The 16,272-nt window shown below is 43.5% G+C and overlaps 2 protein-coding genes across 2 annotated transcripts in view; both read left to right on the top strand.

Moving 5' to 3' along the window:
- Positions 1 to 11,777, top strand: part of LOC121598692 — a 22,476-nt gene extending 10,699 nt beyond the window's left edge. The window contains 14 exon segments of the mRNA XM_041925905.1: positions 174 to 300; positions 365 to 468; positions 536 to 872; positions 953 to 1,093; positions 3,937 to 4,863; positions 4,947 to 5,133; positions 5,202 to 5,253; positions 5,256 to 8,362; positions 8,442 to 8,628; positions 8,711 to 8,985; positions 9,057 to 9,212; positions 9,307 to 9,977; positions 10,041 to 10,375; positions 10,452 to 11,777. Coding sequence (XP_041781839.1) covers positions 174 to 300; positions 365 to 468; positions 536 to 872; positions 953 to 1,093; positions 3,937 to 4,863; positions 4,947 to 5,133; positions 5,202 to 5,253; positions 5,256 to 8,362; positions 8,442 to 8,628; positions 8,711 to 8,985; positions 9,057 to 9,212; positions 9,307 to 9,977; positions 10,041 to 10,375; positions 10,452 to 10,558 — 6,713 coding nt within the window. The 3' untranslated portion in view covers positions 10,559 to 11,777.
- A 99-nt stretch (positions 11,778 to 11,876) lies between these two features.
- LOC121598629 lies at positions 11,877 to 14,795 on the top strand. Its single transcript, XM_041925746.1, has 3 exons — positions 11,877 to 13,534; positions 13,604 to 14,024; positions 14,108 to 14,795. Exons 1-3 carry the CDS (start codon positions 12,802 to 12,804, stop codon positions 14,703 to 14,705), a joined length of 1,752 nt encoding a protein of 583 aa, XP_041781680.1. The 5' UTR covers positions 11,877 to 12,801; the 3' UTR covers positions 14,706 to 14,795.
- The last annotated feature ends 1,477 nt before the right edge of the window (positions 14,796 to 16,272 follow it).

Genomic DNA, 16,272 nt, shown 5'->3' with positions numbered 1-16,272 from the left:
CGGTTCACAAAGCGAAGGCATTCGACAGGTGTGTGTGTGATGACATTACTGGGTACAATCTGATTGTGTGTTATGTGCTGAGCATAAGGAAGGCGATTTACGCTTTTGCGACGAACTGCTGGTAAAACAGCTGAATCAGTATCCGGACGGCGTTTGGTTCCTGTTCTTCAAAGGTCGTCTGGAGTTCATGAAGGGCAATCTCGACGATGCGCTTAAATGGTATAAGAAATCTTGGAAGTCACAAAACGTGTGGCCACAGTTTCATCATCTGTGCTTTTGGGAACTGCTTTGGGTTAATTGGTAAGAAATGCACGTACCACGTTGTTTTAAAACGATATTACTAACACATATTTTGGATTTGCAGTTTAAGGCTCAATTGGCGTGAGTCGTTACTGTTCGCGACGTACCTTGTCGAGAACAGCAAATGGTCGCGCACGATCTACACATATCAGAAGGCATCAATCATGTGTATGCTGAAGAGAGGAGGAATTACATTCGAGCGAGATTCGGACAATCGCCACACTGATGAAAGAAGTGCCAAAGTACAAGCAACGGATAGCGGGCAAATCATTGCCGATGGAGAAGTTTGCCTGTAAAAAGACTGAACGGTTCTTCGCTCAGCAGTCGTTCCTGTACGTACCCGCGTTGGAGTTGATGTTTGTGTGGAATCTGTTCAAGATACTGGGCAAACATTTCCATTTAGCGGACGGCGTCTATCGAATAGTGGAGGAGAATCTCAATCATTACGGCGAACGTGTCAACTCAAAGTCAAACCCGGCGTTTGGCATTTATGCGGCGGATAATAAAGCGTTGCTGTTGCTTTTGAAAGGCGCCTGTTTGCGGCAGATGAACAGTCCGCTGCAAGCCACACGGTACGGTTTACATTTGATAGAACTCCGTAAATATGCAAAAAGATACCAAAAACGTGATAATATGGTTCCTTTCGTTCTAGGTGCCTTGAGGAGGTGATTGCCCTGTACAAAGATATTAAAGAAGACCATTACCTGGTACCTTATGCAATTGTAGAACTGGCATTGATCTACATCGATCAAGGAAACAAAGATCAAGCCATACTAGCTCTAGAGGATGCTAAGTAAGCTAAGTCAGCACAATGGTGCACGCTTTGGTCAAAACTAATGTTGTTTTTGTTTGCAGGAAAAATTACAGTGGATATTCACTAGAGTCACGGTTGCACTTCCGGATACACACGGCCCTGATGGAGCTAAAGGGGAAAAGCTACGAAAACATTCCTTCTGGGGCAGAATGAAGGAACAGCACCTGACGCCTTCACCATGACACTATTCTACGATGAAATAAAACACGAAACAGAAAGTGAACCAAACAACGATTATTCGAAGTGAGACAAACCAAATGTGTCATTTTTTAAAGTTCATCCAAAGTAATTTCTGCATGAATAGGAGCTTATGGGCATAGTACTAATTCTACGTCATACGGAATCGATTCCTAGTCATGATATCGCAGAGCGACCATCTAAGCTCAAGCATTTACGATACGAGCTCTTAATATTTGTTTTAGCATTACAACTGTTTATATTTGTTGCTCACTTTCCAATTTAAATCGATATTATAAATTCGGGTAATTCAAAACCATAAATCCTTATACCAAACAGTATAGGTAGTTTTGACGGCATAGGTATTATTTTAATTGATGAACTATGTACGTGTAGCAGATTGTAGATACATTATAGCCTATAGTTTCGCTAGTCAAGGATTAAACACTAGCAATGTAGGAGATTAAAAAACTTAGATTTAAAGTTTTTATGTGCAGGGTTGGTTGATAGGAAAAAATAAAATCTTATATCATTCAGAAGATAAAAACATAACTCATGGGTCGTACTGTATTTTATTTGTATATATGAAAAATAAATAAAGTATCTAACGTTATGGAAACTATAATTTCAATTGGTGTAATCGAATATATGTCGTGCAGTTACCAAGTTAAACGTGTTCGTTATCCGTACGTTGTCTTATTGGCATCAAGTTGTATTTCGAGTTTGCTCTTAACATAACAGGATATTCATACATTTGGCAACCGGCATAATGGACAATAACGGCGCGACCACCAAAATGTATTCAATATTATACTAAAGCTTTAATGCGCACGCATGCGTCATACCACCATCGTTCCAGTGAGGATAAACATCCTTCCTACTGATGCAAGAATGGAAATGCACGTTTCTCCAATAATACATTGGAATGTAATTTTAATAATACTATTTTTCATGTAGTAATGTGTTATGCACGGTTTTGTAAACGTTTTGTAATAGTTTTCGATTATCTGTAAAACTTGTAATTTAGATTTTACAATCATTTCAAAGAATGTATGGGATGGTCGTTTTATGGTTTGGTACAATTTGTTATACCATCCGAGCTTGTAGATTCAGTGCAAATTGAATATTACGACGAATTATCGGTTACAATTTCTTCGGTGGAAAACTGCAAACGATTGCAATACTCTATTTAAATTTCCCCACCAGAGAACGCTTGTGAGAATTCTCAGGCACCGTTTGACACCGCTATGATACAAAAGGGGGAGGCTCGGAAAATTGAAAACCTGGTAGGGGAGGGTAATGGTGTTCTGTCATTGTGTGTCCTGAGAAGAAAAGCTATCGGCAGTGAAAATGTCCTGTATGCGAGTGATTCGTGATGTGGGATGTGTTTTCTAGTTAGTTTGGCGTCGGGAAGGTTTCCTGCCGTGTTTCATTCGATCATCATCATCTCCAGTTCAACGAATACCAACGGGGGTCGCGCTGTTTTCCGACATTTAAGCGAAGAAAACTTCCGACGGAAAATTTGCAATACTGCAGGTCACCAAAAGAGCATCGCTTGCTAGCAGTGGAAAAGAGTGAATCAGTTATATTCTAATGTCAGTCTCAGGCAATTACGGGTGCAGAATAGTAAATGAACATGCACACATTAAAATTGGAGCTGCAGTAGCTATAGTGAGACAGGTACACTTCGGCCGATAAGAAAATCAACATTTTTTGTGTTTCTTTGTACCAGCTAACGAAATAATCGTTAAGCTTGCATTCCTATTCTGCGCGCACGCAGCACGTAGCAGACCCAACAAATTGGTGAGTTTTTAGTGGTACAATTAATAGAAACGACATTAAATAAGCTCCATTTTCTTGGTGGCGCACCGTGCAATAAGATAGACATGGTTGAAAATTCATTTGCCGTGGGCGCGTTTGAGACATCCGGAAGTGTTTGACACTTAGCGAAAAATCGATAATTTTTTCAATCATCCCATCATCGGCAAGCAATGTCAAGATAGTTGTTGGGGAGGGCACGACGGAGCTTCACCGGGTGTGAATGGTGAAAGGGAGGCTTGCATTGGTCGCGTCTGTGTTTGTGTGAAGTGCGAAAAATTATAGTACAGTACCGGTTGCGTTGGCGGGCAATAAGTGTATGGGATAGGAAATTTTATGGCAACCACGCGAAACGGACGACCGCGTGGTAAAGTGTAAACAAATGGCACGTGGATTTTTTGTTATTTATCTAAGAATGCTTTGCATTTTTTTCTAGTTTAGTATGATTTGGGACGTTAGTGTATGATACGAAAGCAGTGCATTAAAATAAACGCAGGGGCATTCTACGTATATTTATAGATGCTTGTACAACCTAGGAATCTAGCATTTTCATATCTTCATAATCTTCATGTTTTCATATTTTTACTTTCTTTCCTTCGAAGTTTTGTAATCGAGCGAGGCAAGAACATGGAAGCAGCAGTATTGTAAGAAACAGTAATTTCAAACCACGGCAACCCATTATCATATGTCATCCGTAGCGAATCTCATCGCCGTGTCTCCACATTTCCCAAAAGACCAGCTGCTACTTCAACAGTATTACAACGAGAACGAGAAGCAATCGTCGTAGACAAACGTACCCCTTTTTCACACCACTCTTCGTAACTGTGTGCCGAGCATACAACCCACTCAGCCATGGGAAAGGAACTTATGAACAGTAGCAACTTCTGTCAGCAGCTTGGCGCAACTTTGGTTCGTAATTTCAAGCTGAAAATCAGAGACTCGCGAAAAACGATAGCGGAAGTATTCCTGCCCCTCTACACACTGGGTACTCTGATTGTACTGAAAATTCTCATACCGAATCCAAATTTTCCCGCTATCACGGAGCCGCGCGGTGCAGCAACACTGTTCGAACATTTTCAGCACCATAAAGCCCATACCATTGCCGTGCTACCGCAGCCAAACTCGTCTACTACGATTCCCTTTCTGAGTGAGGTGAACGAACTATGGATGTCGAATCGACGGCACCAACCAGGCATACATCCTATCAAGTGGATGGTGTATGAATCGCCGGAAGAATTGCTAGCAGCCTACTGGCGCGACCCGAGCAAGATGCCCTTGGCGCTGATATTCCACACGGATGACCCGTTGTTCGGTCCGCTGAGGTACGAAATACGCACGAATCCATCGTTTTTTGTGACACCCTCAACGACGGAGCTGTACTCCTCTCTGGTAACGTGCAGACAATCGGATAGCTACTGGTCGGCGGTAATACCGATCGAAACCGGTGATTCCTGCCCGGTGAACCAGTACTACTATTCGGGCTTTATTGCGCTACAAACTCTGCTCGATTACACCAAGATCCGGATCGTGACGCAAAATGAAGAACTGCAGATACCTCATATTACGCTAGAGATGTTTCCCAAGGAAGCCTACACTGGCAATTGGATGGTCGCATTTAGGCTGGTCATTCCGATCTACATGGTGATGGCTTTGTCGCAATTCATTACATATCTGCTGATCCTGATCGTCGGCGAGAAGGAGAACCACATAAAGGAAGGATTAAAGATTATGGGGCTGCGAGATTCCGTCTTTTGGTAAGTTAGTTCATGCTTTGCATCATCTATGCTTAGTTGCGCCGTTTTTTTTAAATACTGTATCGTTGCTTCGTTGCTTTCAGGTGCGGTTGGTTCATCATTTACGCGGTCTTTGTAACATTTCTGAGCTTTGTATCCGTAATTCTCGTGTTTTCATTGGGAGTTTTTCAGCATACCAACTACCTGCCCGTGTTTATCCTTATTCTGTTATACAGCTTTTCGGTTATTCTGATTGGCTTTATGATAACACCGTTCTTTGACAATTCGCGGGTAAGTGGGCAAGATGCTAAACTGTACTATGCTGCTGTATACTAACTGTGGAATCTATTCTTTTCCAGACCGCTGGCATACTTGGCAATTTTGCGGTGAATATTATGTCGCTGTTGTATTTTTGCAAGTTTTCATCGACGATACGCATACCTCGGCAGCATTATGGACAGTGTCACTTATTTCTCCAACGGGATTTGCACTAGCAATGGATAAAATACTCGTGCTCGACATATCTGGACAGGGTGTAACGCTGCACAACCTCTGGACTGGACCCGGCATCCCAATCGGTGGTTCCATCCTGATGCTCGTTGTGGATATTTTGTTGTACGCTGCACTGGCGTTCTATTTCGACTGTGTGATTCCATCGGATCATGGTACGAAGCAGAGGCCTTGCTTCTGCTTTAACCGGAACTACTGGTGCAAGAAAAAAGTGCCAAAAGTACCGCTGTTAAATGGCGAGTCGGCCAATTCGTTCAACAATGCGCTCGAGGATCAGGCACGCGATGTGGAACCAGTGTCTCGGGAGATGCGCGGAAAGGAAGCAATCCGCATAGTGGATCTGTACAAGACGTTTCACTCATGTCGTAAACCGGCAGTGAATGCCGTCAACGGTATTAACCTTACAATCTACGAAGGACAGATAACGGCTATACTCGGCCATAACGGGGCAGGCAAGAGTACGCTGTTTAATATTCTTACTGGACTGACGTCACCCACTTCCGGTACAATATACATCTTCGGGTATGATGTGCGCGATCCCAATGATATGACCATGATCCGGCGCATGACGGGAGTGTGCCCGCAGCACGACATACTGTTCGAAACGCTTACGCCCAAAGAACACTTGTACTTCTTCGCGGCCGTCCGTGGTATTCCGCCATCACTGGTTGACAGTGAAGTGAAAAAAACGCTGCGTGATATCGACTTGTTCGATACGGCAGAGACGAGAGTGAAGCATCTGAGCGGTGGTCAGAAACGGAAGCTTTCCGTCGGCATAGCCATCATTGGTGATCCTAAAATTATCATTCTAGACGAACCTACGGCCGGTGTCGATCCGTACTCGCGGCGGCACATGTGGTCGATTCTGCAAAATCGCAAGCACGGAAAGGTGATCCTTCTGACGACGCACTTTATGGATGAAGCAGACATTCTGGCAGAGCGAAAGGCCGTTGTCTCCCGCGGGCGACTGCGTTGCTGCGGTTCGTCCCTCTTTCTGAAGAACAAGTTCGGCATCGGTTATCATTTGACGCTGGTATTGGATACCAATGCCTGTGAAACGTCCATCACGAAGCTGGTTAACGATCACGTTCCGCAAGCAGAGAAAGCCCGTAGACACGGGCGAGAACTGAGCTATATCCTGCCACACGACGCGGTGAACTCTTTCGTATCTCTGTTCGATGATATCGAAAAGGAGATTAAAACTAAACGAATGATGCTTGGCATTTGCTCGTACGGGGTGTCAATGACAACGCTGGAAGAGGTGTTTCTACACCTAGAAACGCAGCGAGAAGGTGAACAGAAGGCCGGTACCACTGGAGAAGGCGAAGACGAGGAAGGAGAAGGTGAGGAGGACGAAGAAGATGGACAAGCGGCGGGATACCCGGTGTCGGAAAATTTGAGCCGCAAAGTGATGAAAACTCGCGGTCTCCCCAGAAGTTTGTCGCTGCAGGAACGCAGTAACAGCTATCAGTCGTTAAAGAATGACACCAAAACCCTACTCGACGAACAAAACACCGATAATAAAGCGTCCCTGCAAGATAATCGTATGCAGTTTGACACGATCATTCCCATCAACGGGCTTGGATCGGACGGGGTTAGTCAGGGAACGGCTGGGTCCGGAACGCACCCGGTGTCGATGGGTGGGGGTGGCGTTGGCTGTGGGCAAAACTCCACCGTTAATTCTCCACAAGTTCAACGAATTCACCGTAAGAAACATCATCGTTCCTCGCGAAATGGAGTTAGCAAAAGTACCAAGAGCGTCTATGAGGACCAGACGCAAACGCATGGCTCAGCTTCGGCAGTGAAGCTCAATAGTCAAAATCGAACTAACTGGATGGATCTGGACGACATTCCACTTTACCCATCGAGATGGAGTACAATCGGGGCTTTACTAAAGTTACGACTGACGATTCTTTTTCGTGATATTCAGCGGTTGTATCTGCTGATAATACTTCCGTTGGCATTCACTGCCTTGGGACTGTACTTGAACTCGATACAAGTGTTGTCTCCGATCATGCGTTCCATTTTGCTAGATAATACTACCTACGGGAGCAACATCACCAAGATCGCCGTACACGATAATACAAATCCTGCGGTATGGTCTCATGCAGCCTATCTTTATCACCATCACCATCAGCCCAAGCAGCAGAAGCGTGAATCACAGAAGCATTATGATCCGATACCACCGTTTCTGCATCAGAAGCACCACCAGCAGCAACAACAGTCGAAGGAAGCGGCTCATTTGTATCGTCGCTTCCTGTCGGAATTGCACCGATCGGCTAATGTGACGGAGGATTTCAGTGGAAACTTTTCCTCGCTACTGGACATTGCCCCTCATATGGCCGCATTCAATGTGAATGTTATATCCTGGTCTAATGTATCCATCACCACTCTATACAACGATACCACTCAGCATAGCTTACCGATCATCCTGAATCTAATCAGCAACACGCTTTTGCGCGTGTATGCCGAACTTTCGCCGGCAACTATTAACTCTCAGCATCTGCTGTATCAGCGTGCCGGTGGTGGTCGGAAAGGCCCAGCACCAACGTCTAATGCGCAGTCAGCGTTTGACTACCAAGACGACGCCGCGGATGGCGAAACTCTGGATGATATTGCATTTCAACCCTTACCTTCGAGCACAAGTTTTAGCACGACCTCATCAACATCTGGTTCCGCGGCTCCAGATCGTGCTTCTACCGATTCCATATTGCGAATTGAGTTGTGGTCCCATCCGTTCCAGCAAACAGCTCAACCGCAGGAGTTCAATATAGGCACGTTTTCGTCCGCCCTTTTTGTGGGCATGATCTTTGTACTGATTCCCGTCTCACTAGCCGTTGACATGGTGTACGATCGTGAGATGAAAGCCAAAAATCAACTGCGCGTGAATGGGCTTTCCTCGTCCTTGTACCTTTCGGCGTACTTTATCGTGCTTTCTGGTCTGATGCTAGTTATTTGTGCCGCATTGCTTGGACTAGTGTTTATATTCGATATTCCTTCATTCCGACAGGTGAGCTACGGTGGCTTTGTAATAGCATACGCTTGTGATGGTAAATGGTGTACTATATCTGCTTCACCCTTTTTTCCAGCCACCAGCCCTTATTACTCTGGGAATGTTGGTGTTTCTTTACTCACCGGCTGGTATTTTGTGTTCAACGTGTTTCTCCTACTTTTTTGATCGTACTGATTCAGCCCAATCGATTCTACCAAACATACTAACGTTTGTAGGATTGATTCCGTTCATATTGGTTGTGTTCCTGGATATGTTGGGTATTGGTAAGTTTGTTATGCCGAAACAAATGTATAACTGTAACCATTTCTGATTTTTTATTATTGAACATGTTATTCCATTATTCAGAGGTGAAGGCAGCGATTGCACTACATTATGTTTTTTCCTTGATCAACCCAATGTACATACCGTACGCAACGGTATACTTTGTCGATCGGGTATATATTGCTTGTCGGCTAAGTTCCGCATGTGCAGAGCTTTCAATGGCCCACTACATGACTGAGGAGGTGATTGTGATGGCATGCGGGTGCCTTTTGCACATTCCTATTTGGGCGTTCTGTTTGCGGGTATCTGATGTGATGAAAAGTGGCGGTCGTATGCGGGACCTATTTCATCGTTCAGCGGTAAGCTTTCGCACAGACGTGATATATACTTAAACCAACAAAAAAAATCTAACCTCGTTTTGATTGCACAGAGCGAAGAGGACGTTATGACTGAAGAGCAATGCACTGGGGAGTATGAAGATGAAGACGTTCGCAATGAGCGAAGTCGCGTGTTTCGGCTTACATCGAACCCACAGCAATCGCAACAGGAGGAAGGTCCGTTGGCTCAGCCTGTAGTGTTGGTAAAGGTAAGCAAATGGTGGTTCTTCCATTTTAGGAGAACGTGTAATAAAATTTCGACAATTTTTCTGACTTTTTTATTTTTTATATTAATCGCTGCAGAGCCTTCGTAAAGAGTTCTCACAGGAATCTTTGTGTGGCAACTGTTGCTGCTGTGCGGATGATGAGCTACCAAAGAAAAAGGTTTCCGTGCGAAGTCTTTCAATCGGAGTGGACGCAGGGGAGGTACTGGGTTTGCTCGGACACAATGGTGCCGGCAAAACGACCACCATGAAGATCATGACAGGTGAAACGGCTCCAACGCGTGGCACGGTGCGTGTTGCTGGTCACAGTATCACTATCAATCAAGACGACGCATTCAAGACATTGGGCTATTGTCCTCAGCACGACGCTCTGTGGAAGAACGTTACTGTTCGTGAACATCTAGAATTGTATGCCCGCATTCGAGGCGTGCGTGGCAAAGATTTGAATAGATTGATATCGACGTATCTCACGGGATTGCACATAAACGAGCATGCTAATAAGCAAACCCAACACTGTTCCGGCGGTACTAGGCGTAAACTTAGCTATGCTATGGCAATGGTCGGTGCTCCAAAAGTAGTTCTACTAGATGAACCGTCAACTGGGATGGATCCGAAGTCGAAAAGATTCCTGTGGGACACTATCCTTGCAAGTTTCCACGGAAAACGTTGCGCGATGCTGACAACACATTCGATGGAAGAAGCTGACGCTCTATGTTCGCGCGTAGGAATCATGGTCAAAGGAGAGCTAAGGTAGGTTTGAAATGCGACCTACTGTGAGGCGAGGTATGCATGACGCTTTGTTTATATTTCCAGATGTCTCGGGTCGACGCAACACCTGAAAAATCTATACGGAGCTGGTTACACGCTTGAGATTAAGTTGAAGCACATAGAAAATGTGTACAGTGAGACACCAATCGAAAGCCAACCGAGCAGCAGCCAGGAGCAGCTGCAACTCGACCAAAGTACGGACCACATTGCACCGGTTATCAGCAACTGCATTGACAATCGTTCGATGGCGTTGCGCAACTTTGTAACAGATCTATTTCCGAGTGCCACCTTGGAAGAGAGTTTCGCCGATCGGCTAGTATACTCGGTACCGCAACAAGCCGTCAGTTCCTTAGCTGAATGTTTTTCGAGGCTCGAAAAAGGTAAGGGAGTGTTGTTTTGTAAGCGAAAATTGTTATACCTACACAACGTTCCTATTATAATTGTTTCTATTTGCAGCCAAGACCGAGCTAGACATAGAGGAATATTCATTCAGCCAAACAACACTAGAGCAAGTGTTCTTAAAGTTTGCCCACTACGACGAGGAAACGTCCAGTGTGCAGTAAGATCATACCGATCACGATCCTAGATCATCAGCGAGAAAATTATCCTTTTGAATTGTCCTTCAGAAGCATCATTTGGTAAAACCCCTACTCTATGGTGTTGCGCGTGTGTTAATAATATCACCCTTAAAACCGTCACTTTGCAAATAATGATTGGAAGTGGCTGCCTGTGTGCATGTATAGGACGCCTGGTAAGCTGAAACAGTTGTCTAGGAAAGTCGCAGCAATTGAGCATGCAAAATAAAACAAGTGTAGTTAATTAAAAACATAAACCTAGGGCGCGGAAAACATGCATATAGTGCATTGCGAAGAAGTAAGAGAGTTCGGTTAAAGTAAAACCATTTGTGCAATAGTTTCGTGAGACAGAAGGGGTATCTGAAGCAACTAGACTATACACAAAATGATTGTAATGTAATGACAAAAAAATCGAAAAAGCAGACTGGTGATGCAGGTCAGATAAGGATGGTGAACACGAAAGTAAAACTCATTAACATAAGCATTAAAATACACTCACACAAATTAGACAGCAAAAAGAGAAAAGAGGGGAAAAAGGTTAGTAAAATATAACAATAAGTTGAAACCAAACCACTTCACAGTAAACGAAAACGGTGCTGTTTTTGTGAAGCAGCTGATGCGTCTTCTCTGTATGCAAGTTTTTGCTGAGGAATCTTTTAGATTTAAATTGAATTTAAAACAAACCTAGTCAAAACCCTTAAAGAACAAGCAAGCGAAAACGCAAACATGCTATAGCGGGCAAGTGAATTAAACAATAAGTTAAGTAAGCTGATGTGTAAGTGTAAGGCAGGAAACGAAAAACAATCTGATACAGATGTCAAAACACTGCAAACCATGATACTGGTTAAAATAATGCATGAAACGATGTGCAATGGAATTTTAGTGCGAGCTAAAAAAGAGAACCCAAAACCAATACGGTGATTGCATTGGATGCGCATAATCATAACACGAAGGTTGATGCAGATGGAATTCATCTTTTGCGGAAGTTATCACATGTAGGATGCAAAATCTGGACAAAGGAAACAGAAACACATTTGACAAAGAAATTTGACTTGAAAACTGTGATTAAAGTCGAAATTGTGGAAATATTGGTTTGGCAGGACAAAAAAGACACGGAAAAATAGATAAATAATAATAATAATAATAAAAATAATGATAAATGGTTAATAACTAAAATTACACTCATAACTTCCTTGTCGCCAACGAGGAATGCAGAGTGTTGATTGAGCGAACAGTAAACATGAAAGGAACCGATGCGCCAACTGCTAGTGCACTGTGAACAGTACCAGAGTTGTGCTGAAGCAAACCATGAAATAAAACCAGCTAATGTTGCATCTCACCGATGCCAAACCATTATCGAAACATGAAACATGTCGAGTGAGATGTGCAGATCGATAAAAGGCATAAGCGTCACCGAAGTAAATGAAAGCTTTTCTTGAAATGTAATGAGAGTGAAGATAGGTTTAGAGAGACGTAAAGCACTTTCAAATAAATCTTCAGCAGTGAAGCTACTTGAAATAAAACCGCTACCGTTTGAATGAATTTCAGATGACGTAGGAGCCGGCAGTTACATCGCCGTGAGAACAAAGTTCCCTGTTTTCTCACCAGTACGATGGGATCTCCCATCATTGGAAGAAAGAGATGAGGATGTGTGTGAATGTCTATACTATTAAATTAAAATGGTTGGGAACTGTTAAAGCAATGTTGGAAGCACTTGTTGCTCAGCTGCTTGCAGTCCTATTCAATGCCGTTCAAAGTCATCATCGGGAGCAAACCAACGCATCGTTGGACAAGCGATGCACCAAAACCTGATTATTTCTATGAAGGAAGAAAAGAAACATTCTTAGTACTTTCAAACAAAACAATGTCTGCCCTGTCGACGGAACTGCATTAGCAGAACGTGTATAGGTTGCACGCAAAGTACCTTCCCTTGTTCTCTTTGCAAGCAACACTCCTTGTAACATTACCGAATTCTTTACATGCTTTGTCAGTTGCAAAATGCAATGTGCTAAAAAAAGTGAATGTAATATTTCTCTAAAATGTAAATTTCAAAACATTTGCTTTTTCATAAGCTTCTTTTCTTTTGACCCCATAATAAAAACCTGTACAGCAAGTAAATTTTGTATTTCCCCAAGGTTCGTAACCTTTGCAACGATCAAACCGATAATCAAGCTTCACTACTTGACGTATGGGCAGTACGAAGTCAGTCGTGCGTCGGAGAAGATCGTAGCATGATTCGTGAAACGGTGCCGTGGCAATTGGCTGGTATATTTGCGATACTGTTACTGCACAATGTTTGCTACAGTTTCGCACAGGATGAGCTACAAATCAAAGACTTCAATGATAACGAATGTGGAAAACGTTTGGCCCAGCGCGAAGGGCTAGTGAAGGGTGGATATTCCACGCGCCCCGGTGACTGGCCGTGGCATGTAGCGCTCTATCAGCGGGGCATCAATAGCGATGGTTTCGAGTATGCGTGTGGTGGCAGTATTGTGCATCGGTATCTGGTGCTAACAGCGGCACACTGCGTCACGTTTGCGGCAAGCCGACGGAAAATTTCAACTGAAAATTTGCAGCTAAAGATGGGCCGGTTCAATCTGTCGAACGATGCGGAGGAACATGCGGAAGAGTTCAGCGTGATCGAAACGATAGTGCACGTGGGCTTTCGGCCGACCACGTTCGAGAATGACATCGCCATCCTGCGGGTGGAAATTCCCATCATTTTCAATGATTACATTCAACCGGTGTGTCTTTGGAAGCGGGACGATGGGTTCGTCTTGCCGAGTGTCCACGACCAATCGGGCACGGTAGTTGGATGGGGACTTTCGGAAGAGAATCGGCTAGGCGCGGTCCTGAACGAGGCACTCATGCCGGTAGTCGATTCGCTGACGTGTTTAGCGAGTGATCGGGCATTTTTTGGAAGATTGCTGTACTCCAAAGCATTCTGCGCCGGATACAAAAATGGTATGTCACCTGGCTGGGTGTGCGCAGGACCCATGTTAACCCATTTTTAATTGTATTTTGCCTCTACAGGAACTGGAGTGTGCAATGGAGACAGTGGGGGTGGAATGTTTTTCCAGTTTCAAAACCGGTGGTATTTGAAGGGCGTGGTTTCGTTTAGCAATACTATTGATGCTACCGGAGTGTGCAATCTGAAACAATACATCGGGTTTACGGACGCTTCGCAATACATCGATTGGTTATACGAAAATACGCCAAACAGTGGAATCGACGATCCGATACTGGGACATCCCAACATCCGCCTTATCAATCAGGGGAACTGTGGACGGAACGAGCATATATACGAGTTCGGTGAGGATCGTAAACCCATCTTTAAGCAATATCCTTGGATGGTGACACTGCGCCACCCGTTCGTTGATTCCGAGTACGTCCCCTGTAACGGAGTCTTGCTGAATCGAAACTACGTTCTCACGACCAATTGTGTCGATTTACAGTGAGTATGAGATACAGTGGAGGGGTCATTCCATAATTACACTCCAATTTCAATCTCCATGCATTTTGCGACATTTCTGCCAGGGATGAAATCAGTGTGACACTAGGCGATTACGATACGAGCAAGACAAAGGACTGCGGCACCATAGACGGACGAGAACAATGTGTATCCGGAGTGCAGACGGTGTCCGTAGGGCAACTTTTTCGCAAAGATAATCTAGTACTAGCCCGGCTAACCGTTCCCGCTGTGATTGGTCGGCGAGATCATATTGAGTCGATCTGTTTGCCGGTCACTCCTCAGCAGCGTGAACGTCTTTACAACCGGTACATCATGACGGGCTGGAAGGAGAGTGGATCTGACGCGCGAATGCTGCAACGAGCACTGCTGGAAGCAATCGACTTGAATAAGTGTCGCGCCGAATTTCAAGCATCTAGCTATGCATCCGAAGCGTCGAAGCAGATCGATAGCAGAACCATTTGCGCTCGCAATATGAACGATCCTTCCCGATCGCCGCAATGCAATGATTATCAGCCAGGATCGGCGATACAGGCCATAGAGAAGAAGTCAAACCGATACTTGCTCTACGGGTTGCAGACGGGCATTAGCTACTGTTCAGTTCCAGAACAGTACATTGCTATCAGCAAGTATTTGCAATGGATCTTGGATAATATACGTGGGTAGGAAAGCCGGTACATGGGGCCGGTCTGGTGGTACAGTTGTCAACTCGTACGACGTAACAACATGCCCGTCATGGGTTCAAGTCCCAAATAGACCGTGCCCCCATACGTAGGACTGACTATCCTGCTATGGTAACAATAAGTCAATGAAAGCCAAGCTCACTTCATTAGTGGGTGCTGGCAGGCCTTGACCGACAGCGGTTGATGTGCCAAAGAAGAAGAAGAAGGGAAGGCGTAGTTACCAGCTTTTGAGCTGGACGTAGATACTCAAAATGTAAGTAAATAAAATGTTAAAACGAGGTAAAATACGATTTGCCAATTGAATCAAATTGCAATAAACAATTTCTATGAAACATGTTATTCGCATTTGTTCATTTCGTTTAAGCAGCGTTAATCAATCCTTAGCTATTAATATTAATATTTGAAGAAAAAAATTGACAGAGAAATCAGCGCAATCGTGAACTACTCAGTATACCATTCACAAATTCTAGATTGTTAATATTTATCTTTTATGAATTTTGTTAAAGTTTCCCTGATTATCCTATACATTTGAAAAAAAAAAATGGAAGGTAATTAAACATACTTTGAATTTGTGCAGCGCTATCTTTACTTTACTTATTTTATCAACCACAAACTTATATTAAAGATTATATTAGAGCTTCCTTTTGATTGGTTTAAAATCAAGTGTCTGCAGCCGTAACAAAGGATATCGGTTGTTTCGGTAGTGATATTGGTAGTTTGGCATTCTGTTTAGAACTTTTCACTCAAAACAAGGGCTTCAGTGCACTGTTGTGGGCGATTAACATTAAAAATTGTTCCATTGGGCTTGCTTGTATGAAAATGATAGGGGATCTTTTGTAGTCAAGTCGTATGGAAGATCAATCAAAATAATTTTTTTGTTGCAAGACAAACCAATAGATTTGTTGCAGGAATATTTGTAGCATGAACATTTTTGTACGCATTTGCATTAACCAAACCAAACAGAAACTGATCCTGACTAAATGTTTAGTTACATTTAATAGGAAATACGACTCATGTACAGTTTGGGAATATATTAAAAAACAAAAGTCTTCACTTCTTTGCAAAATAGGGCAAATGAACATGCAACCGCATGCACAAAATGCATATAGTACAGCTACTCTAAAATAGATGGCGCCACTACAAAAGCAGTCGATCAGCAACCCCCTTTGCGATAGAAACCAGCACCCTCCTATTATCATTTTCCTTTTCTGGTTTTCATTTTTCTCTGCTTCAACGTAATACGTATAAAGGACATCTTACCTTCGATTTTTGCTACTTTTTTTGTATTTTGTTTACCAAAAAAAAGTAATTACGTTATGAGTAGGAGAAGATTATAATTAAATTTAAAAAAAATACTTTTTATCACCTTATACCAGCTTTTTTTTTGTTGCCCAGGTTTGCCAACCGTTAGCAACATTCTCATTTAATTATGACTGTAGCTAAGCTGTGCATCGATAATGAAAGCTGTGGGTAATTATGCATGATACAGAAGATGTGTCTTTCTCTCTGCTGGTGTAATTGTGTCCAGCGTTTGATTAAGTAGAACGAAT

This window comes from Anopheles merus, chromosome 3L (genome assembly GCF_017562075.2).
Source record: "Anopheles merus strain MAF chromosome 3L, AmerM5.1, whole genome shotgun sequence".
In the NCBI taxonomy this organism is placed as follows: Eukaryota; Metazoa; Arthropoda; class Insecta; order Diptera; family Culicidae; genus Anopheles; species Anopheles merus.
This window is presented reverse-complemented; position numbering and strand designations above follow the sequence as displayed.

Excerpts from the sequence above, each read along its gene's own strand:
- LOC121598629 (XM_041925746.1), top strand. The coding sequence starts at position 12,802 with ATGATTCGTGAAACGGTGCCGTGGCAATTGGCTGGTATATTTGCGATA. Across the intron at positions 13,535-13,603 it reads CTGCGCCGGATACAAAAATG|GAACTGGAGTGTGCAATGGA; the intron begins GTATGTCACCTG and ends TTGCCTCTACAG. Across the intron at positions 14,025-14,107 it reads ACCAATTGTGTCGATTTACA|GGATGAAATCAGTGTGACAC; the intron begins GTGAGTATGAGA and ends CATTTCTGCCAG.